We start from the raw sequence: 23,486 nt of genomic DNA, 5'->3' as shown, positions 1-23,486 counted from the left end.
TCTTGCACGAAACGTATTTCCTCCTTTTCTTCTCCCCGTTGAAGAGAAAAGGTGATGGGCTGAACTGTGAACGAGAATTTCAGCTGAAAAGGATAGATCTACCGATAAAATAACAGTTAGGGACATTACTCAGGTAGCGTTTGCCGGGCATTGCCTTGCGGGGCTCGAAACCTGTCGGATTGATTTTTCAAAAAGTCGCTTCTCGAGATACCGAATCTCGATTCTAACAGCGGCGGGACGAACAATGGAATGCTACGTTACTGCGCGCTGCACTTCATAAAGTCGGGAGAGTCACCTGTTCCGCCAACGCTTTGTTTATGTAAGAGGTTGTTTACACCGGTTTAACAATAACACACGTGGCGCGAAGGTGTCTGTGTCAAATCAGATTTTAGATTACAAATGCGATAGCTGATAGCACAAAACAGGAAATGTTTGATTGAAAAATTCGCAGAAAACAAGTTTTATTTCTAATTTTACGTGCGGAAATGCGAAAGACACTTGAAGAATCAGAATACAAATGCGTCTAGAAAATATACATTCACACAAAAAAATGAATTCTTAAAGAAATGCATAAATGCTTTGATCTAAGAATATTTTATCTTTAAAATAACGTCAAGAATAAATAATCTTCAATTAAAAATAAATATTCTTTAAACAAAGCAAAAAGATATTTTTAATTAAAAACAAATTTTACTTATTTAAAGAATAAAATTGCGCCCGTTTAACATTTAAATATGCTTATATTAGGATTGCACAATTTAATTTTTTAGTTACCCAACCCTGCAAATGAGTTACAAAAATTTGTAACACGGTGCAATGCAAGATCTCCCTAAAAGTCGCTGCGCGAGAGATTTTGTATACCCAAGGCGCGCGTGCACGCCAATTAAAGCCCCTCCACTCAGGTCGTTGACCGCACACGGCTCGTCAGACAGGCGCGCACGTGTGCGGTCAACGACCCGAGTGGGGAAGGGGGGGGGAGCTTTAACCAGCGTGCACGTGCGCCTTGGGTAAACAAAGTTTTTCTCGCACTACCGCGTCTCTTAATCAACGACTTTTAGAGAGGTTTTGCATCGCACCACGTTACAAACTCTTGTAATTTATTTACATGGTTGAGTAATTAAAAAATTAAAAGTTAAATAATAAAGTTAATAACTTTTATCTTAACTTAGTTAATTTTAAATCATTTGATTTTTAACTTTAACTAGTTATTTTTGAAACACATGAACTTTAATTTGTTAACTTTTTGCCATAGTTAAAAATTTATTTGTATAAAAAAAGGTTATAAAAAAATTTTTAAAACAAGAAAAAGAAAAAAAAGTTTAAAATAAAAAAAATTCATATTTTAATAATATTAATTATTAGTATAACATTTGTTATAAAAAGTAAAAGTTAGAATCATAACCGTAATTTTGAACCTGAAAATCTTTATAATGTTTCGGACTATTTGAGATTGTCTACTGATTTTACTGATAGAAAAAATGAAACGCAACACCAGTAATTTTCACTTTTGCCAACTGCATTATTTTTACTTGTAATAACCATATTTATTTTCGAACAAAGGATAAATCATCTTACTTGATACTGGGATCCGCCGCCTCGTCATGCACGTTGTTACCCGTGAACGAGAAACAAGTAAGCTTCAAGTATAAGCCGTGCGCACTTTCAAATTTTAAATATGTAATTCTTAATCCAAGAATAAATAGCTTATAGCTCACGCCAATAATGTAATTGAGCTTGTCGTGGGAACAATGTGATATTAGAAACAAGAATACGATCTTAAGAATAAAATATACTTCGCACAGATCTATTTATCATTGATCCAAGTGAACAGTTGTAATTGAAGAGAGCATTTCATACTTAAATAAAAGCAAATAGCATTCAAGAATAAAAATATACGTGAATTCAGAATTCATTTTTTCTTTGTGTGTTGTCATTTATATAAGCTACACTGCACATATATATAGAACTATAAGTAGAATTTTATTCTGTAATTTAATGCAAATTACAATTACAGTTGCTCATTCTCGAAGCAAAACGCGACTTCAGAGTTATCCGTACATATATATTTTTAGCATTTCAGATCTGCGTTTACAATTGTGAGGATAATACGAGGCAAAACGAGAAAAGGAGAGAGAAACGCCAGCCATCGACATAAACATCCGTCTCGTTAAAAGGCACATTAGATCAAGCCCCTTAAACCGTACACCTTGAAACAATCAATGTCACTTGTACCGAGTCGGCGCAGCGGCTCGGCGGCGCGACGGAAGAGAGGAAACGCTCAGCGGCGCGGATATAGGACATTCGTCCTTTTACTTTCGAGCCGTCGAGTAACACGGTTACCGCTCTCGCTTCAAGGTGTTGGGATTATAAACCGCTAAGTTAAAATCGGGCGGGAGGAAGGGGGGAGGGGGTGGGGGAGGAATCGCGTAACCGACTCGGACGAGCCGCGAGCGTTGTTGAATCAGCATCGCGGAAACTTTAATTATCGGCGGCTTTCCACGGAGCGAGCCGCTTATCCACGAATTGCATCCACGGTTGGATGGCCGCTCGCGGCGTTGCGTAACAAGTAAATGGCTAATAACCTCGAATTGAGAGATTTCCTTTCGAATGCGATTCCGTGTCGTAGAAATGCGAACAGCCTCCACCCGCCGCTGCTCCGGGACCGGCGAGCTTTATTGGGAAAGCGCGACAGCTGTGTTAACTTACGAAAGTGCTTGCGCTCTAGTTGTCAATTTTGCTTGGGGAACGATCGAGCCTTTCGCGCCAACGTTCACGCTGAAAGGGATAGCGTCCCTTCAAAAAAATGATCTTGCATATGAAAAGGACGATTTCTCTCACTAAAGTATCTAAAAACTCAGCTGCGGATGAAGATCTGAAAAGAATTTTGTTGGACCATCAAAATAATTATGTTGGGTCACTCAAACCGGTCTTGGTGGAATGTCAAAACTTTTTGTAATATTGCTCATCATGCTTGAACATCCTTGAACAATTATTTTGATGGTCCAACAAAATTATTTTCAGATCTGCATCCAGCTAAATTTTTAGATGCTTCAGCACAACTGTTATTTCTATGCACAAACTTTTGGTTGGAAAAAAATTAATTAAAGTAGACAAATAATAGGCAATTAATGTGATATCGTATCCATTTGGCATTTAACCAATCTAAATAAAGACAGAATTTACTTCTGAACTGTAGGTAAAATTTAAAAAAAAAAAAATTCCGTGGCGCCAGTTCATGTTGTTAACCATACTTGTTACAAAATTTGACTGTATAATGAGACTGTATAATGTAAATTTTCTAGAAGACTTGCTAAATGCTATATTGCTGCTTAAATTCTATATGTGACAAATCATGTTTTAGCAGATACAAAAAACAGCGATAATTTATTTGTTGACACCTAGAAAACTATCTACACCAGCAAGATTTTTTTTTGTTTTTTTTTTTAGTGATCGTGACAGAACAATTCAAATTAAAGTGACATAGAAATAATCGGTTGCTTGGCATTAATTAGGGCCTGCGTACAATAGAAAAATGTTAGACATCAGGAATAGAAATGAAAGTTTTAGATTCGGTTTTCTCCATGAATATTAAACGTAACGCACAATGGATACGAATGAGATGCAAGACATAAATGTGTCGTACGAGACACAACATAATTTATTATTTATTTATAACATTTATAGAGGAAATTGATTCCAGCATTTTAATTCTCAATTCTTACGATTTTCCGACGCGCAGTGCAGTCGATAAAAATGAATTTACTCCTATTTGTAGTAGGCTCTCTGCTGGAGACCGAGCATATGCGCGTTCGGATGTTTGTGGGATACGCTGTGCTATCCGGGACACGTCCGTGCCCGCATGATAAATCCGAATGACCGGCGCTATCGCGGGTGCGCGAATAAATAACACGCGAGAGGAAACGTATTGCGGGATCGCGCAGAATTGCAGGCTTCTCAGCCGGAAGCGTGTTTACAGTTCGCGTGACCGGCACCGCCGCGAAGCCGTCGTGGTTTTAGAATCTCGAACGCGGATTTTAAACGCACGACGGAGGAACGGGGGGGGAAGGGGAGGTCGGCACCTGAATACAACGACGCATGATACAGCTCCACCACGGATACAGAGCCGCCGCGGGCCGCGCACAATGGCGGGGGTGGTGTCGAGACGGAGAAAAGAGACGGATAAAAGATAAAAGATAGAGGGAGAAAAAAAAGACGCGAAGGAGTGGTAGGGAAACCTAACCGGCGGCGTAGCGTGGGCCTTTGGCCTGCGATCGTTTTCCGGTTTTCCGTTCTCGCGAGAGGCACAGTTCTCCATGCCTCTTTGTCCTTCTCTCCCACCCTCCCTCCAACCCTCCCTTTCCCTCTTTTTCTCACTCTCTCTCTCTCTTTCCGTCGTATGGCCCCTCTCGAGCACTCTCGGCTCTCCGCTCCTGTCCCGTCTCGCGCGCGAGAGCGAAAGTATTTTATATCACGCTTGGCTTGGCAAGAGAAAGGGGACACGGTTCGCTCCTAATTTCTGCTTTAACTTCGTGAACCTATATATCTCGCGTGTATGCGTACGTGCATATATGCCGTACGTGTATGCACACGTTATAATTCGAGAACGCCATGCTCGAATTGTTCCGCGCGCGCGTTTTCGCCGCTCGATGCAATCATATTGGTGGAAAAAAAAATTTTCTGAAAAGAAGTATTCCTCAAACTTTTAGAATCTATTCATTATATTTTGTATATTATATATATTAAACTGTTTTTTTTATGAAAAAGTATTACTGACGAAAAAATTACACACAAAAAATTACACACAGAATCTGCTATTTTCTGTAATTTCTTTAGATAGACAATAATACGGCAGTAATCGTATGTAAGGAAATCACAGAAAATAGCAGATTCTGTGTGTAATTTTTCATGTGTAATTTTTTCGACAGTAATACTTTTTCATAAGAGTTATTACTTCATACTAAACGTTAATTTGTTTATAGGCGTCTAAAAATATATAACATACCCAAGATAAGAAATTTCGTATAAACGCGAATTTTATTCGGAATATCATAATTATAAAGATACAAAATTAGTAAAATACACGGTACAAAGTTAAAAAGTTCATATGATAAGTGGCATCTAGGAAAACAAAGAAATAAATTAAACTAAATGACTTTTTACGATATGTATTTTCAAAATACTCTTTTTGAGATACAAGTTGGGCGGCGACTCGTTACGAAACACCTCACATATCATCGGAAAAAGTTCTATCGTTCGCGTTGCGAAACCGGATCGGCCTGTTCGAAATGCTTGTATTAAATCAAGACTTTTACAGTGCTCAGATAGGATAATGTGTTAATTTGCGATTCCGGAACTGCGTTATACTTCTCTAAACATAAAATTAATAACAATAACAAAAACCGTGTTCAAATCTGATTGTGAGAAATTTTTACTTGCCTATGAAAAAATAAGCTATTAAGACTCACCGAGTAATTAATTTCTTTTGTTTTGTTTTAAGATATTTTTCTATCAGTACATTTATCTCGTTTCAAGCGCAAAAATTTTGGGGGACTTTAGGCAACGCGAGCAAACTTATTGATACGCCAAATTAAGAAATATCACGTCTAGCTGCATTGAAAAGCAAGTTGTCGAATAAACAGTCATGACACATATACGCATGTAAATTTGTGCAAACTTTAAGGCATTCATATGTGTACGCTTATTCGAATCAAATGTATCTCTCTCTTCCTCGAGACACCGAATACATTTCGCAATCGTTTCTTTTCTTAAGCGGGACGAAGACAAAGAAGATTCTTCGAGCGTCACGTAAATTTGCGTGGCAATGCGATTAAAATTCTATGATTCTCCCCCCATTCTTCTCCTTCTTGATGGAATCATCGCAGCGCGCGATGAATTCTTATCTACGACGCTGATAAAATCTTAAGTTAAGTTTTGACAGAGTCCGAGGACAAGGCAAACTCGTAATGAAAACAAAGAGAGAGAAAGAGAGGGGAGGAAGAGAGAGAGAGAGAGAGACAAAGCGCCGGAGAATGAAGGGGAGAGAAGGCGAGAAGAGAGGAGATGGTGGCTGCTGCTCGGCGCAAGTCTCGGCCGAAAGTGAAATCGACTATGCACCGTCTTGTATCATAGCCGTTATTATATGTTATCCAAGCCGGGCGAGAGCGGGGGAGGGGGTGCCCAGGTGAGCCCAGGGGCCGCCGTTACAGGAGTTGCGCGCGCTCGAAACGTAACACGGTATAACACGCTCGGACGACGAACCGGCTTCGCAGCCGCGATTATCGCGACATTGATGGAAACGGCCGGCGGATCCGGCCAAGATCCGACGACCGCCGTCGTCTCTTCGAGTTTCCTCCCCTTTTTTTTTTGCTTTTTTTCCAGCTACCTCCGTGACGGAGGATAGCCCGACCTAGGAGCGCGTACGAACCGTTCGTCGCCGCGCTGCGCGGAGCCGTCCACGTTAATTACGAAAGTGAAAGTACGGCGCGGTTCGCGATGTCGGATACGAGGTAAAAAGAAATCCTCGGGCTTCTTCTTCGTCTTCTTTCCGCCGCGATTTACGTAACTCCGGTCCGGACTCGGATCTCGTTACCGTCTCGCTTTGCATCCCCATCGCTCCTCGCGTTCGTTCGCGACTTCGACTTCGACTGCGACGTGCAGAGGAGATATTTTTGCGATATTGAGTAAAAAATCGCGAGAGCAAGACAATTATGCTTTTATCGTGCAACGCTCCTATATAACGGTTTGTTAAAGCGATTTAAATGATTTAAAATGCATTCACGATTAAAATCCTTTCCTTTCTCTCGATAAAGGAACATGTTTGTTACTAAACGTTTTTTCTCGATAAAGAGATAAAGCAAAGTTCATTCAGGGACATGCACTTATATCTTAACACTTATTCGAAACGTTATTAATCTAAAAAGAAACGCATCAGCATATCAAAGGTAAATTGTAATTTTAAATTGAAATTTAAAGATGATAATTATACTTTAATAGTATAACAAAAGAAAGCATTTAATAATAATAAATTAGTAATGATAATAAAAATTTTTGTACAATATAAACAAAAGTTAAGACTCGTATAAATAAATTAAAAATAGGAAATAATAAGCTCAAGAGCGACGCAGGATGTTAAACGCAATAAAAAAAGTCCAACATAAAACAGAAATTTGCGTACAAGTGTCCGGATATAATACTGAATGTCCGATACTGTAACATTTATCTTAAATCGTGAAAAATGATACTTTTCTTCATAATTTTCAAATCTGTTTGAAGAGAGTCCTCTCTTTAATAACGTTCCTTTGTCACAATTGTGATACCGAATATAAAAACTCCTTTGTCATTCGCGATGAAACTTCATGCTACCTTCCAACGTTTCGCTTCGCCTCGATCGTCGGTGAATTTCGGTAACAAAACCCGGAAGATATTTTTACAGCGTCCCGGCCGCCACAGAACGTCTCGTAATCAAATTTCTAACGCGTTCTCGCAAGATCGATCGACCGAGCTAGGAATTTCGTAAAGAGATTTCACCGTGTCGCTTTTACGTGCCCGCGCTATATATTGTCTGCAGAAATGCTGGTGATTTTTTCCTTAACTTTTCTTTAAGCAAAAACAGCAAATTTCTCATTTTCAAAATCAAGGTTCGCGACCTTAGAAAGTTCTCATGAATTTTTTTTCCCGTATTGTATTATGCGGAATACAGCTGCGTCAAACATCGCGTGTTAACAATTTTATATATAGGCGGATTAGTAATTGTTGTGTAATCATCCGGTTGGGCAGTGCGTTGCTAATAAAGCCTGCAGCCTCTACCTTTCACAATGCATAACGGGGACCGTGACTGCTCGCGCACTGTCGACTGTGCGAGCGTCGTCGACGAAATGTTACTTGGGACGCGCGCACGAAGCAACCCAGACAATATGCGTGTAAAAAGATATATCTTTCTTAAAATGTCTTTAAAACTTCAGCGAAAGATGTTCTGAAAGACGTCTTGAAAATTTTTTGAATGAACAGAAACTTATTCTTTACAAAGTTATTCTCTTCCTGAATCATTGTGCACAGTTATTTATATTATCAACTGTAATATCTTGGTGCTTCCTCGATTTGCAAATTTCTTAATTTTCGCATTTTGACAAATTCCGAAGAGAAAGTTCTTGAAATTCTAAATAGTGTTCTCGATTATTATACTTTTATGATGCGTTTAACGATTTTTATACAAATTCAGATTTTTTGTCAAAATTTTCAAACTTGAAATTCTCTGAATTATGTATCTTAGAATTTTTAATAATTTAGTGTATTTGCTTACAACATATATAAATCTTTTATTTATTAAAAATACACGTAAGATATAAAATATATGAAATTCTTAAAAAAATAAATATCAAATGACAAATAACTAATAAACATATAAATATGTTAAATTATTGACATAGTACGCGACTTATCCCTATATAGAATAATTGCAGAATTTTGATATCACCAACAGTTGATAACGTAATATACACATAATATACACATACAAGCGCAGACTTAGCTGAATTTCAATTCATTATGTTAAATAAGATAGTTTTACTTTATCTTTTTCACAGTTTTTATCTATTTTTATGCCTAAATATTTATATATTAAATAAAAATGTATAATTTTATTATCAACTGAAATTGTTTCTATCATCGATATTCTTTTTCTTTATCTTTAACATAAGTGATGTAAAAGGTCTCTAAAGAATATACCATAATTTTTACTGTAGATTTTTAATTTTATTTAATAATGTTTATGTTAAGAAAATAAGACAGAGAGACCTAAGAGCGTCCACCGTCGCACTTTAGCTACTTAGCGCTTCTATGTCCATAAAATGTGGATATGGAACTACATGGCCAATGTCTATGAAACCTGTAGGTAATGTTCAAGATCTTGTGGTTCTCTTCCGTGCCACGACCAAGAAGAGTAGACCAGATTGTGTAAATTTCATGATTATGTCTATATAAATTATATACATGTTATTTTATGTTAAAACGAATCTTTTTTCATGTAGACAATACAAGCGATATAAATTGTTATAAATTAGATAATTTAATATAGAACAAATAATTTAAGTTATACAATTGTGGCATCAGTACTAATAAAATAATATAATTATAATATTAAAAGTAAAAAATGGAATACAATTTTTATATACATTAATTCTGATAAAATCTGAATCTTCTATGACCCATTGATTATTGTTTACATAAATGACAAGACATAAAACATAGTTTACATAGTTTATGTTATAGTATACATGTAATGCAGATTATTTACATTTTACAGGATCCATAGACATTGATTAAGTTGTATAACAAAAACAAATATTTTCTATTTTAATCAATCAGTTAATTATACGTAAACAAATTGTCAAATTATTTCACTCACCAGTTGTCGTTATTGTTGCTCCTGCTGCTACTGCATTTCCTTTCCAAATTCTGAAAATATAATAAATATAATCACTCATGAGAATATTTTATATCATAATCACATTCTAATTCTACCTAATCGTAATCTCATCATAATGATTTTTACACATAAATACTACATATTACATTTTATAAATTTCATCAAACTTAAGAATGAAAATTTATTTTTACTTTTACACTCAAACTCGCGAAAATACAAATGTAAAAATACAACAGATATATACATCATTCGAAATAATAATATAATACACTTACAGAGTTACACCACGGATGCTGTCTTCTCGAAAATCTGCTGATATTTTGTCTGCTGCTCCCCCCGAACCACACATTAATTACGACCGACCGACACTCAATTATTCGATACTCCGTATTGCGCGAACAAAACATCACCAACGGACACGGGTAAAACGCGAAACGCGCGCGAGAATGTAACTTGTCGCAACGCAACAAGGGGTACTGCGTTGTGTGGAGAAAGCAGAGTTGTATAACAAACGCGGTTATTTCTATCTGTGCACAATTTGCGTTTGAAAGACGCGGAAAGCTCGATACAGACGCCCGGCACGAAACATTCGGCGAAGTGACCGCGAATACGAGCGCGCGAAAACAAGAAGCGACACGACAAGCCATCACAAGGTCATGAGGCCGCACCATACAAACGAGCACGATCATTTCTGTATATATTGTCACTTTCGTATATCGGGATGGTTGTTCACTGTCACACCACGTTATATTCGGCATCCTTACTGTTGCATACACGCACAATTCGATCTCGAAACACAAGAAGCAAACACCCAAACAGTAGCGGCTAGTGGCGTCGGCGAAAATCAACATGGCGGCGACAGCAGTGACGGCAACTCAACAATCATTGCCGAATGGCCACGAGGTGGCGCCAGCCATCGATTTCCAACAATGTCGATATACTAGGCTTAATGGCGGCAGCCAATCCGCATCTTGCACGGCGTTGTCCAGTTCCTCATTCGAAGATCCCTAGAGTGGCGCGATTAAAGCGACATCTTGTGTTTGAGCGCTTCTACTTCAGAAGAACTTTGATTGGACAAAATAATGGTGATGAATTCTCTTGCTAACAGCAAACTACGTTCTCCATCCTTTTAGATTTGTTTACAGTTTCTAGAACGAAATTGTCAAAGCGTCTGGTAGCTGTAAAAAGAAAGAAAGAAAAAGAATTTATTTATTCACCTGTTCATACGCTTGTCAAGTAATTTACTGCGAAAAGATATTTCTTCATTTAAAATGGATATAACTGAAATGAATAATGAGGTGAGGTATATGTTTGAATGAGCATGTGTGCCACGTTTTCCGTTTACATATATTTCTTCTAAAAAAAAAACCATATTTTTATCTCACCAAATCTTATACTTGCAGTTCATCCTTTTGCGACACGCAGTTCGTCAGGCGCGTGTTTGTATCGTGAATAAACTCATTAAGGAAGCTAAACTCTTGCGGGATAGACATGGAAATGAGACTCAACGGGAGAAGTGTAGAAGAAAAGCTGACAAGCTGATCGAAGAAGTTTATGCACTGAAGAGGATTAAAGACGACGAAATTTCGAAATTTGGTATCTTAGATGAGAGAGATCTGATAAAAATATTACAAGATCAGTCGTTGAGTAGTAGCGTGCGCGTTATCGCGAGGATCGCTCATTATCAAATTCTGAGGAGAAGACTAACGCAGTTTAAGGAGAGATTCCCAGATTGTAAGAAGCATTTCGCAGACAAAAAGAAGAAAAAGACTACAAAAAACAAGGATACCACAAAAACTAGAAAATCTAAAGAGGATAATTTTAAAAATAAAAGTTCGAGGAAACGAAAGCTTGACTCTGATGAAGACAGAGAACAATCCCATAACTCTAAAGATGAGGAAGCTTGTGATAATGAATTATCTGAAGCAAAGAGTAGCTCACGCAAGCGTAAAAAAACATTGGACGAAGATTGTACATCCTTAGAAAAACAAAAATTAATAAAACAGGAGAAAGATACTACGTCGGAGATTACAGATAAGCAATCAAGTGTAATTAAACCATCTGGTGTTACAAAAGAGGCCACAGTGAAGAGATTCGCCGAGTTACTGGAAGAGGAAAAATCTAATCAAGATGCACAGCCTGTTGAAAATCAAAATTCGACAGGTACAGAGACTGAACAGGCAAAAATAGTTGACGATTTCTTCATTACGGGGAATGATCAATCTTACGAAGGAAACAGCGCCTCGACATCGTATACAAGATCTCACAGACATAATACGCGAGCTAAAGCTTTCCATTTGAATGATCGAAATAAAAAACCAAGTGCAAATTGCAAAACTGATACGAGCTTCAATGAAAAATATCAGGGTAAACCATCTTTCTCTATGAAATCCAAGAAAATGACATCCAACAAGATTAATAAAAGGGCAAATAAAAGTAACGCAAGTGAGAATGTGACTGTTGATAAAAAAGATGAGAATACTAGTTTACATCCTTCTTGGCTAGCTAAGAAAAAGCAGCAGGATATCATGAGCCAAGGATTTCAAGGCAAGAAGATTGTATTTACGGATGATTAAGCGTAGTCGTTTACTATAACAAAGAGCTTACAAATTAATCAAGGACTTTTTGTAAAATGCATTTGTCAACTTATGATACATTGTCTTAACAAAAATGTTTACATATGTACATTTATCTTCAAGTGTAATATACATTTATTTTTAATGTAAATAATATTCCAACGTAATATGTTATGTCTTCTTTTCTAAATGATTTATGTAATTCTGTTCAATAAAATGCATTTAAACGTTTTTTTTCGCACGTAAACATTTTGGTCTTCTCTATGCCAAATGTATATCATAAATATATATTATTATGAAATAATATATTTAAAAATGTTTGGTCAAATAAAAAAAATGTATTTAACATAATCGAGTAAAGAAAACATTTATGCCTATTTCCATCAACGCGGATTAACTTTAATTTTAGTTCAACTTGCTCTTTATCTTTCTTTAGTTCTAAGAATTAGGAAAAGATAAAGAGCAAGTTAAACTGAGATCAAAGTTAATCTACATTGGTGGAAATCGGCATTAGTCTTTCAGACGTTTTAATATTTAATCTTAATTATAATTAAGATTAATATTCAATCTTAATTATAATTAAGATTAAATATCGATCAGTCAATTAATATTTTATTGACTGATCGATATTTCTTTTATAACTTATTATGTAGAAAAAGGAACCAATGTTTTTGTTTATACACTCGCATTAATTACAATTTCATAGATTTAAAGGACGTACCATTATTGAATTTCTACAATAAGGATGAAACTTGGAGTAAACGTGGCTTTTTGAAGGATGAAGGATTCGCAATAAGGAGAATTTTCGCATCACTTATTTTTCGACAAAGTACGTTGTTTTTCAGCATGAGTAACTAATTGGGAGTCCACAGGAAGGCCTTTTCTTCGACGAACCGCGTCCATGTAGCACTTAGCTCGATTATCGCTGTCCGCCTTTTCACCGAAATGGAGGTATTCCTCCTCTGTAGATGGCACCCAGTAAGGATCCTGTTTGATTGCCTGTAACACAGAAATAGTTTGAGTAATTTAAAGAAAGATTTGAGCAAAATTAAAATATTAATGTAAATTACAAAAAAGATCTTTTTCGAAACTTCTAGATATTGCAAATTAAAAAATACAATCGTATTGCTTTAAACATTTCAATAATTACTAATGATAAAATAATTATATGTCGGTTAGAAATTTTAATTAATATTGTATTGTAATTTCTCAGAAAATTAAAGTTTGTATTAAAGTTTACGAACACTCTAATTCGCAAGAAAACGCGCTTACCTCCCAATGACTAAAAACTAGTTGTAGATTAGCCAATCCGGACGTTTGCGTTCGCAATTCTCTTGCGAGATGGAAGCTCTCTAGAACCGGTAGGGTGGCCAATACTCTGAATTGTCCACCGAAGCCGTGAGCACTTTCTGTAGATACGATGCGGCCTTGTCTTTTGCCGAACACAGCGTACAATCTCCCTGCAACAAAAACAATCGTCATCAATTGTTGATGTCTCAGCGCGAACTGAAGTATCGCGGCGACTGCACCGCTCTAGCATTTCTTCGCGGCATTCCTCTTACGGTACCCTTGCATTCCTAATAATAATAAACATTTCCGAGTTGAAAGCTTACTCCACGCGCGACAACACTTTACAAAGGTGTTTTCGTTTCGTTCCGTCTTAAAAAATATACGTTGGGTTGAAACAAAAGTTTTTAGCGTTTTTTTCTTATAAATGAAATTCAAAGACAAATGTTTAGATATTTGTACAAACTTTGGTTCCAACTCAAAATAATAGAAAGACGCTTACAAATATTTGGATGCGATAATTTAAGCTTTTCTTAAGTGATTAATTTTCGAGGCAACTCGCGTGTCTTAGGCATTGTTCTAAATAATAAAAAACGTATCGTATCAAAAAGTACAGGTACGGGATTTTTATGAAATACCCACAAGAATAAATTTCGAGAACAAACAGCTACCTTGGATGAAAAATAAGAAAAGTAACAGAAATGTCCTAATTAAAGACAAAAGTAAAGAGAAATATCTAGAGGAGAAAGAAAAAGAAGAGAAAAGAAGAGGATGAAGAAAAAAGGAAAGACGTACGAGATGTCAAACGAGATTCGGAATTGCGCGAGAAATGAGGCGAACGCATTCAGGTACGATCGGAAGAGACGACGCAGGGGGAAGGGAAATCGCTGGCGAAAAAGTGGCTCCCTGGTAAAAGCGAGGGAAGAGAGAAAAGGATCGTGGAGTACAGAATGTGCAGAAAACATAGTGGATAATGGCAAAACAGAGCGTGCGCGCGCGCGAAAGCAAACGGGCCGACCTCCGGAGAAAGAGTAAAACACTCGTTAATGCGCTCCCGGGGAGAGCGGAGAGCAGCAACGCGCGCTTCGTACGCGGAGCGCCCGTGGAAGAGAGGATGCGATACAAGGACAAACGGCAAACGGCGACGAGTCTCGAGAAAAAACGGCGACGATGAAAACGTTCGGTGAGGAGAGATAGAGAGAGAGGGGCCCCGGATAGAGAGTAGTAGTGGGGATGACGTAAGAGCAAGGGACAGAGGTAGGAGGAGGAAGGGAGGGGGAGGGGAGGAGGGACAGGAGCAGTCAAGAATGAGAAGAGAAAAGAGGAGGGGGGGCGATGCCAGGGGGACAGCGGGGCAGGGAGGGACGGGAAGGGCGAAGGAAAAGGAGTGGGGGCATCCATTCATGCTTTACTTCTGGCTTTTAAGAGTCCAGTCGAGCGGACGGCATACCTTCGCATAGGCCGATCTCCGTCGGGACGTTCTGTTTCTTCTCGAGTTTTGGCGATCGCGCACCGTTTTTCGAGAGGAGGAGCTATCTCTCTTGCCAGGAACTGCAAAAAAGGAGTACCGCACGGATCGATCGATAGAACGAACGAACAGATAGATAGAGATTTCGAGGGACGATCGGTCGCACAACTCGGTGAGAGTGCGCGAGTGCGATACGCTCTATCGAACCCCGGAGGCTTCCCTCCGCCCCCCTCGCTCCTCCTTACCTCCAAGATCGGTCGATCAGGATCGGGGAACCGCTCTTTCGCGTCTCTGAAGTCGCAAAGTGCAAGAAGAAGAGGGAGATAAAAGAAGATCGGGACCGCGGTAAACAGAGACACGTGACGTTCCTGCTTTCGCAGCTGAGGAAAGAAAGATCGTAAGATCTGCACGAGGCTTCTTCGTACGAGGAACGATTTAAATCGTTGCGGGATTTCGCAGCAGCTCGCCCCGCAGAATCCGCGAATTCGGAGAGAGAGAAAGAGGTCGAGAGCCTCCGGGACGAGCGTCCGAATCGAGATCCTCGAAATAGGGAAAAACCCTTTTCCGCTTTCGCCCCGATGATCGATCAATGAAAAGACTCGCGTTTGTGAAATTCACGAAGATGGACTTCAAGTAGCAGTGGCGGACGACCGGCGACGAGCTTCGACTTGGAGTTTTCTCGATCCGTGTTGTATCTCTGCTATGAGTATTCCCTGAGTATTCCTCCTCCCGCTCGTTTCTGAACGCCTTGTCGCGCAAATAAGAAGGTGAACGTATCGAAACCCCCCTCCCCCTTCCATTCTTTTTATCGTATCCCCCCCTACCGTGGAGTAAAACACCTAACGCAGCAAACGTTCCCTCCGGAGAGAAAGAGAAAGAAAAAGAGAAAGAGAGAGAGAGAAACACGCGCAAACAGGCGATCGCCGATTCTCTCGATCGGAATTCTTTATCGGGAAGAACTTGGCCGCGACACGATGACCGGTAAAACGATACGGCACCTGCTCTATATCCTCCTGGCGATCATCGGGGTCCGCCGAAGCAAATGCGAAGTCTTCGATTTACCGTTGAGAGTCGAGCACGACGAGTACCTGAAGGAGTATTTGTTCATCGACGAGAGCAAGTACCACGCCGAGCTGCAGGAATTCGACGACACGACGGTCGAGATCGATCTGATTAATCGTAACCGGAAGCACAGGCTGAACCACGAGGAGCCCAGGGTGCTATACCAAGTCGGGGTAAGCCACTCCTCCACGCCAACTTCCGTTTCTTGCCGTTCTCAATCCTTAATATTATGTATCCTACGTATATTACAACTATATATATAATTTCCTGCTTTTCCTAATTCATTATATATATATATTATTATGTAACTGTTACGTAGCCTCTGATACAAATATGTTGAACGACTAGCTGACCGATACGCATGTAAGTCGCACGTTTAAGTATATTTAGCAAAACGAAAGGCGATACTCGAGTTTACATAAGTGACACGAACCGAAGCAGCTTTTGATATCGCATCCCTTAAATTTTTCTATCCTCTCGGTAGAAGATAACGTTTAAAATCGAGTCGAAGCGTAGCGCGTGAAGCTGATGTTACGTACGAGCGTCTCTTCGAGTCACTCGCCTGTCAAATTTTCCTCTGTTAATATTACGTTACTCACTCCATTAAGTTTCCACGAACGAATTAGCGCTTAAATTGCTCCAGAAAGCGGTTAAACGTTTAGCGACCTAATCCCGGCGAGTCGGTCGAGCCGCACGCAATTGAATCGCCGAGAATATGAATGGTGGGACGGAATCTCGCGCGGCCAATTCGTCGCCGGATCTTTCACGATCCTCGACAGCCGATTATTATATTTTTAACGTGGATTTTTCTCAATAGGTGCCACATCTCTCTCTCTCTCTCTCCCTCTCTCGATTTTCAGAAAACACTTGGACCGTGCGCCATCGAGTCTCGATGTCGATACACGTCTCTCCGACAATATATATATATATGCAAGTTCGTATATACTCTCGGGTAGCATTCCGAGGATTTGAAGCTAAATCGTCCGCTTACAGGCGCAGGAAGTAGAAGGAGAGGGAAACGTAGCCGTTAGCAAAGAGCGGCGCCCACTCGATGCTCGAACCTGTTGCTGCTGTCGTTGCTGTAAACACCTACGTGTCGACGGTATAGGCGCGTGTGCGTCGCGTCTGTGCGTCTGTTCGTGCGTGCGTGCGTGCATACGTGTCCCCTATGGGGTACGCGGTGCGTAGGTATACACGTGCGGACAGGCGCGACATCCAAGTACGACGTATCGTAGATACGTACGTACGCACGTGGGCCGAGAGTACGTGCGCAGGAACGACACGGTGGGGAGATGACGACGATGTCGTTGAGGAGAGAAAACTGCTCCCTTGCATATCGGACGAGAATCACGCGGCCCCACGAAATCGCGCCAAGTAGAGAAGAGTCCGCTCTGCTCTTGGAAAAAAAACAAAAAAAAAAACAAATCTTCCTTTCTTATTCTGCGTATTTTCTCGCGCTCTTTTTCTTTCTCCCCTTCCTTCTTTCTTTCTCTCTTTCTTTCTTTCTCTGTCTTTTTGTCAATAGTGATCTTTAACAATCGTATGCCTACGCACCTACCTGTGCCGTTTTTCTAAATATAGAAAAGAGCAGAAAAATACAATTGAAGAGGATATCCGGTATGGTCGAAAAATGCTACTTGGAAAATAGGATTTTTTTTGAAAGGAATATCCCAAGAATGACCTATTCCTTCTCATTCAATATTTCTATTATTTGAAATCATTTTTAAAGCAGGGGGGGGAGGAGGGATTTATTGATTCCACGTTACGAGCTATAAACGAATAATTTGGTCGAGGAGGGTAATCCTCTTTCCGGGTAGATCGCTTCATTCATAATTTAAGCGTATCGTCTCTTTGGACAATTAGTAGATACGCATCGAGTGGGGCGATTAATTATCCTGGCGATTATACGGAGCACCCAGTGCCATTACGCTTTTGATCGCACGGTGAGATTTCCAGGCTTAGAGACATCCGGTACGGCTATATGGAACGATGAGCGAGCGATCTTTCTTTTTACTAACGCCATCCATCCATCCATCCGACCAGATTCCCTGCGTCGTCGTGCGTCTTGCCTCTCTTTTCTTCTTTTCTCTCTCTCTCTCTCTCTCTCTTTTTGTTCCGCATCTCGTTCCTCGTCTCGCGCGGCCCTTCTCCTCTCGTCGTCGTCGTCGTCGTCGTCGCCGATGCCTAGCGGCTCCTTCTCCTCCTCCTCCTCCTCCTTCTTCTCCTCCTGCTTCTCCTCCTTTGCCTTCGTGTAGTATGTCCATCCCGAGTGCCAGGTGTCATTTTCATTGCGGCCGTGCGAGAAGCGAGAGACGCGTGAGAACTTCCGGATGGTTTACGGCGCCCTTCCGGTCCTTCTATTATCCCATTTTAGTTTACCGCCGTTCTCCGTGTACGTGCGCGTGTATGTGCGTGAATCCCGCTGCTCGCTGTCGCTATATCAGCTTCAAAAACTTCCTTCGCCTTTCGTTCCGCTTCGCCTTTTCTTTCGCTCGTACACAGAGCCGACGGAAGTGGGATAAAGAGATGCGTAGGGAAGGCCGCGCGGGAAGGATAATGCGGACAAACACGATTAACAATCGGAAGCGATTGAAATCGGAATATAATGCCGTGAGATGGATCAGAGCACCGGCTTAAAAACATCCTCAGGGGGATTTCAATCCCCACTAATTATACATTATTTATATATTCCGTCTGCGCGTATGGCCGCATAGATTATTTCGGAAACTCGACGAATTACATTAACCCGTAAATTTATTTACGTAGCAATAACTCGATGAAAAACACTTCATGTGTATGCAGAAGATCGAGATCTTACAAAAAATATTGCCTCTTATAAAATTGTTATAAATAAACAAAATGTTCTATAAATTTTTAAATGATTTCTACAATTCGTTGCTACGCGTTATCGAACGGAAAATAATTTGGAAGCTGCGAGCAAAATTTTTAGGCACGTAAATATATGCGAACAGATGTCGAAAGGAACGAGATGAAGGAGGATTTTCCCTATAAAAAGCTATTCGTTCGGTCCATTGTGCCGTGACGAATGATCGTAGTAAGCGGTATAATAATAATAATAATAGTAATAGTAGTAGTAGTAGTAATAGTAGAAACTACAGCTGGGGGAGGGACAAAAAGACAAACGAGATGAACGGATGGTCATAGCAAAAAGTCGAATGCTCACAGTCGGCGGTAAAACGGCGGAAGACCATTTCCTCGAACGTTTCTTCGCTGAATGGCCACGTAGCTTCAACTACTTCGACTCACGCACTATCGAAGTGCACCTCGATAAACGCGTATCGCGCGTTAACAGAAACCGCGCGCGCGTGATCGTTCGAAGAGCGTTTCTTCTCTTCTTCTCTTTTTTTTTTCCTTCTTCTTTATTCCGTTCTTTTTGTCCGTAAATCCGTAACGTATTTACGAAGGAAGGATTGGAGAGATTCGAAAGTAGATAATTTTTAATTCGGTGAATGACGAAATTTGGTATTAAAATTAGCGCCGAGCGAAGGTTCCGTGGGTGTTGAAGCTTCCGCGGTTACGCAAACTGTTATAAAGAATCGAAAATAGGATTTAAGATGCAAAGTAAGCAAAATATCTAACGAGAGAGAGAGAGAGAGAGAGAGAGAGAGGAGAGATATTTCGAGATTCGCCTTACGGTAGTTGGCGTCTCGTCGATGACGATAGGCCGGACAGGACGTACGCGATTGCCTCAATGAATGGACTGGCAACATCTAAATAGTCCAGTTATAGCAGACTTTGTATCGTCGGCAGAAAGAGCGGATATACTTCAGTTACGAGTCTTGTGCGCAATCGTCCCGTTTATTTCATTAAGCACCGTGGTCCCATAGCGCGACACGGCACGTTCAGACGTTTATTATTACGCAACGGTACAATCGCCGCGATCATAATCGTCCTACTAATAATTCCGTTACCGTACCGGCCGGGCCCACGGGGCAGAGACGAACGCGCGCGCGCGTTTTATGTCCAGACGTTTATTAATAACGTATAGAGATTTCCCGATATCGGTCAGCTGCTCGATTCAACCGATACAATTTGACACACTTTGAGTGTATAATTTTGCGCTCGTGTCGCGAAATAAACAAAGTGATAAAATCGTCATTCCGGATCGGCCGGGGGAGACAATTGAATTTCTGCGAAAGGCGAACGAGCGTCAATCGCTTTATTAATGACGCGGGTGCTTGTTTGCGCAGAACAGCGAGAAGGAGTTACCGGAGTGCGCGGACCGGAGCGAGGTATGTAGCAAGGTGGATTTATATGGTGCACCGTGGGTCGAGAGACAATGTCGTTGCCCGAACGGCCGTGCCTGCCCCAGCAGTCTTCACGGGGACGACGGACACACGATCGTCGATAAAACGCGCCGCTACAAGCTCTGCGAGCCCGTGAAACGACTTCCCATCTGTCATTACTTCAAGTTAGTTAGATCACGACACGCATTCTCGGATTTGACGATTCCACAATGCCTTCTTGGAGCTTTAGCTTCCTCCACTTTACCGTCCCATGAACATTTTCTACGATCCCCTGTCGAATGTTTCTTTTTAAAAGCGCGCGCGCGCGCGCGCGAGCGTAATGACGCAATGCACAAATTCAAAAAATGTTGAATCCGAGTAATCGATCAAAATTGCATGTTCGCGTATATTGAACTATCCTGACTTTTTATCACAGGGACGTTACGTGGACCCTAGCACCCGGAGGTGGCCCGTTGAACGCGACGGTGCAACGAGTCTACTGTCGATGTCGACCAAATAGCGTGCCATACCTAGTACGTAGGCAACCACACAGATCGCCGGACGGAAATCAAGGCTTTGTCTACGCATTCGCCTGTTCTCCGCAAAGCGTAAGTCGACGCGTCGGAAATAAGGAAGAGCATTCATCTCGAAACGCAATTTTTTAAGAGCTTCTCTCTAAAAAATCTGAATCAATGGATGATCACTGATTCTGATCATCAGTCCCAACTATGCTACTGATAATCAGTGACTATCCATCGACCTATCACTCGGTATCCCTACATTTCGTCGTGACTTTGGGCTTTCTCCCTTTCACAAATAGGTTTTGTATAAGATTTTATCGCTTTGCAGAAAATACGATGCCAGCACAAGGAGCCCTGCCGCCTGTTCACCGTGCGCAAGAGACGCAACTCGCAGCTCGAGGAGGTGAACGCCTCGCCACTCTGCCAGTGCCCCCGCGGGCACCGATGCCCACGACGGCACACGGATCCCGGTTCCTCGCCGGCGCGATCCTACGCCGGCGTCCTGGAGATCAAGACGTACAGCGGCTACTGCGTGCCGTATCACGGCTACGACAAAATGACCTACGGCATCTGAGAAATCGCATGGATGTCTGCCAAACGCAAGCAAATCCGCCGCGACACCGAGACGGACCCGTCATTCAACGGACTTACTCACACTCTTAAAGTCTGAATCAGTGAAACCTTATTGATTTGCAGTGCCACACTTATAACTGCGATCGTCAGCGATTATTCACTGTCTTTCAGCAATCTCGCTTAAGAGAGGGATACTCTTGCCGATCGCAATCGTTATTATTACCGAAAGACAGTGCGTATATCTGATTGATGCAATTACAAGTATAACATTGAAATCAAATTATAATAATATACTGACTCCGATTTAGAGAGTATATCTTTACCATACGACCCCGTAAACAAAAAAGAGAGAGAGAGAGAAAGACGGTTGGTTCCGAACCACGGCGGGCCTCTCTCGTCCATTATTTCAAGCGCGCAACAATTGGCCATTTGGTACTCGCCGATTGTCGAAACGGTGTTGTAAAATCGCAGAGGCGGCTTTCAATCGTAACCGGTCGTGGCGACGAGCGCATTCGGATGACCTCTCGAGGAGAGCTCATCCGTACGCTCTTCCGACTAATCCTTTTAAATTTTTCCTCCTCTTCTTTTCCTCTCTCTCTCTCTCTCTCTCTCTCTCTCTCTCTCTCTCTCTCTCTCGTCTCGAACGAAGTGTGGTACTCGACGCTCTTGATCCACTCCGTAGACAGGAAGCGTCACGTAGGAATCGCGGACAACGGGAAATTAACATACGTGTCGATCGGTCGGCTGTACCAGCCATGTGATGCCGTGCCATGTACAATCCCCAGCGGCGTTGGCGAATGCTAAGTGTAAAAAGTTATGTACAGAAGATATATAGAGTTATAAGAAGAATATCGCGCCCGCCTAAGCTTTGTACAGTACATTTCGAAACGATCGCATCGTATTCCCGCAATGTAACACGGGCGTCATCAGTTATCGCGCCCCTCGACGAGTCTTTTCTTTTTTTTTTATAGCGCTACCGATTTTTTATGCCGCTTCGTAGAGTATTGCGGACGTTGCAGCTAGCGTCGCAGTCGTTTTAAAACCTGTACATATATATATTCGTCTCTGGTCTTCCGAAAGTGTTTCATTCGGGGAGTATATTGTATATGGTAGCATCGCAAGACGATTTGGAAGACTCTCTCGATGTTATTTGTTACTTTTACTTTAACTTAATAAAAAGTATATATAAATATATGCGTGTCTATGTGGAAGCAACACTTTTTGTCCTTTTCTTCAGTTTCTTCTTTGAGAAAAATAATTTCGTTAATGGAGAGATTTGGTTATCGATTCGAAATCAATTAAGAAAATTATTATACATTTCTGTGATTTGTCGATCTTCGAGATCGTCGAGGATGCGGGTAAGAATCAAGGATAAGAATGCGCAAAGCAAGCTGCTGATCTATCGCAGGTCGATAAAGAAGATATCATTGCAATGTCAACAATACATCAAGAATGTTGATCAATCAATGATATACCAAGTGTCGATTTTAGCAAAATATACTTGTTGATGGTTCGACTTAAAAAAAAAAACACTAACATGATTATTTAATTTTAACAATAAAACTTTTTTTTTGCTAATTTACTATTTTAACCAACTTGATCATTGCTCATCTTTCTATGTGAAATACAAAAAAACGATACAACAACGTTGTTTAAATCTCTTGAAATAAAAAAATTCTTTTGCCGCAATATACACGTCACAAATAAAAACCAAACACACCGGCATCTCTTAAATGTCACTCTAATCATCTTTCTCATCGAAGATGAACATTGCTCCGAGAGCGGACTAAGGAATTTTTCTCGAGAAGAAATTCGCAACGTCTTCGTTACAGATGCACGCGTTACCGGCTCTCAATATCGGTACCTACGCTCCCCGTCCTTTCCCTCTTCGGAAAAAGTAATTTTCTGATATTTTACATCGGATATTAAATCGAAAATCGGATGCTCCCCCACTGCCTCCCTTCGCGCGAGGGTGCCGCAAAGGGGACCGCGGTTCTCCCGCCGAGTTATTCCCCGGATAACTCGGCACTGACAGAGCGCGAGTGGACGTCGGAAGCCGTTGAGTTATCTGTGAGAACGTCACGGTCCATCACCCGCGACTCGCGGATGCTCCGCTGTTGCGCACGTTACCATCTGCACGGCACCGTTACCGCCGCGCCGCGCAGTCTTGGCTCGAGTTCCGAATAGAGAATTCTCTCGCGCGGCGCGCAATCGCGCCGAAGGTGCGTTTGAACGGCCGCGGCCGGTCAAAAAATCGCAACTAATTAACCCGCGATCAAGTTGCGACCTTTCCCTAGAAGAACCTTGTGTGTCTCTCTCTCTCTTTCA

General features: G+C 41.0%; 4 protein-coding genes across 4 annotated transcripts in view; 2 read left to right on the top strand and 2 right to left on the bottom strand.

The window, feature by feature from the left end:
• LOC105199098 (A disintegrin and metalloproteinase with thrombospondin motifs 18) overlaps positions 1–10,507 on the bottom strand; it is a 70,940-nt gene extending 60,433 nt beyond the window's left edge. Inside the window, 2 exon segments of the mRNA XM_011166045.3 lie at positions 9,404–9,453; positions 9,700–10,507. The gene's annotated coding sequence lies outside the window, so the exon portion shown is untranslated.
• On the top strand, positions 10,484–12,247 carry LOC105199096 (serum response factor-binding protein 1). The gene is made up of 2 exons (XM_011166043.3): positions 10,484–10,722; positions 10,828–12,247. The coding sequence occupies exons 1-2, from the start codon at positions 10,696–10,698 to the stop codon at positions 11,998–12,000; spliced, it is 1,200 nt and encodes a 399-aa protein (XP_011164345.1). The 5' UTR covers positions 10,484–10,695; the 3' UTR covers positions 12,001–12,247.
• A 386-nt stretch (positions 12,248–12,633) lies between these two features.
• Positions 12,634–23,486, bottom strand: part of LOC105199095 (elongation factor-like GTPase 1) — a 35,469-nt gene continuing 24,616 nt past the window's right edge. The window contains exons 4-5 of the mRNA XM_011166042.3: positions 13,273–13,460; positions 12,634–12,999 (exon numbers count right to left, since the gene is read on the bottom strand). Coding sequence (XP_011164344.1) covers positions 12,811–12,999; positions 13,273–13,460 — 377 coding nt within the window. The 3' untranslated portion in view covers positions 12,634–12,810. The remainder of the gene's footprint in view (positions 13,000–13,272; positions 13,461–23,486) is intronic.
• LOC105199093 (protein giant-lens) lies at positions 14,662–22,352 on the top strand. Its single transcript, XM_011166040.3, has 4 exons — positions 14,662–15,990; positions 20,029–20,249; positions 20,501–20,672; positions 20,914–22,352. Exons 1-4 carry the CDS (start codon positions 15,730–15,732, stop codon positions 21,157–21,159), a joined length of 900 nt encoding a protein of 299 aa, XP_011164342.1. The 5' UTR covers positions 14,662–15,729; the 3' UTR covers positions 21,160–22,352.

This window comes from Solenopsis invicta, chromosome 2 (assembly GCF_016802725.1).
Source record: "Solenopsis invicta isolate M01_SB chromosome 2, UNIL_Sinv_3.0, whole genome shotgun sequence".
NCBI classification, from domain to species: Eukaryota; Metazoa; Arthropoda; class Insecta; order Hymenoptera; family Formicidae; genus Solenopsis; species Solenopsis invicta.
The sequence above is the reverse complement of the archived record's forward strand: the minus strand, read 5'-3'. Positions and strand labels throughout refer to the sequence as shown.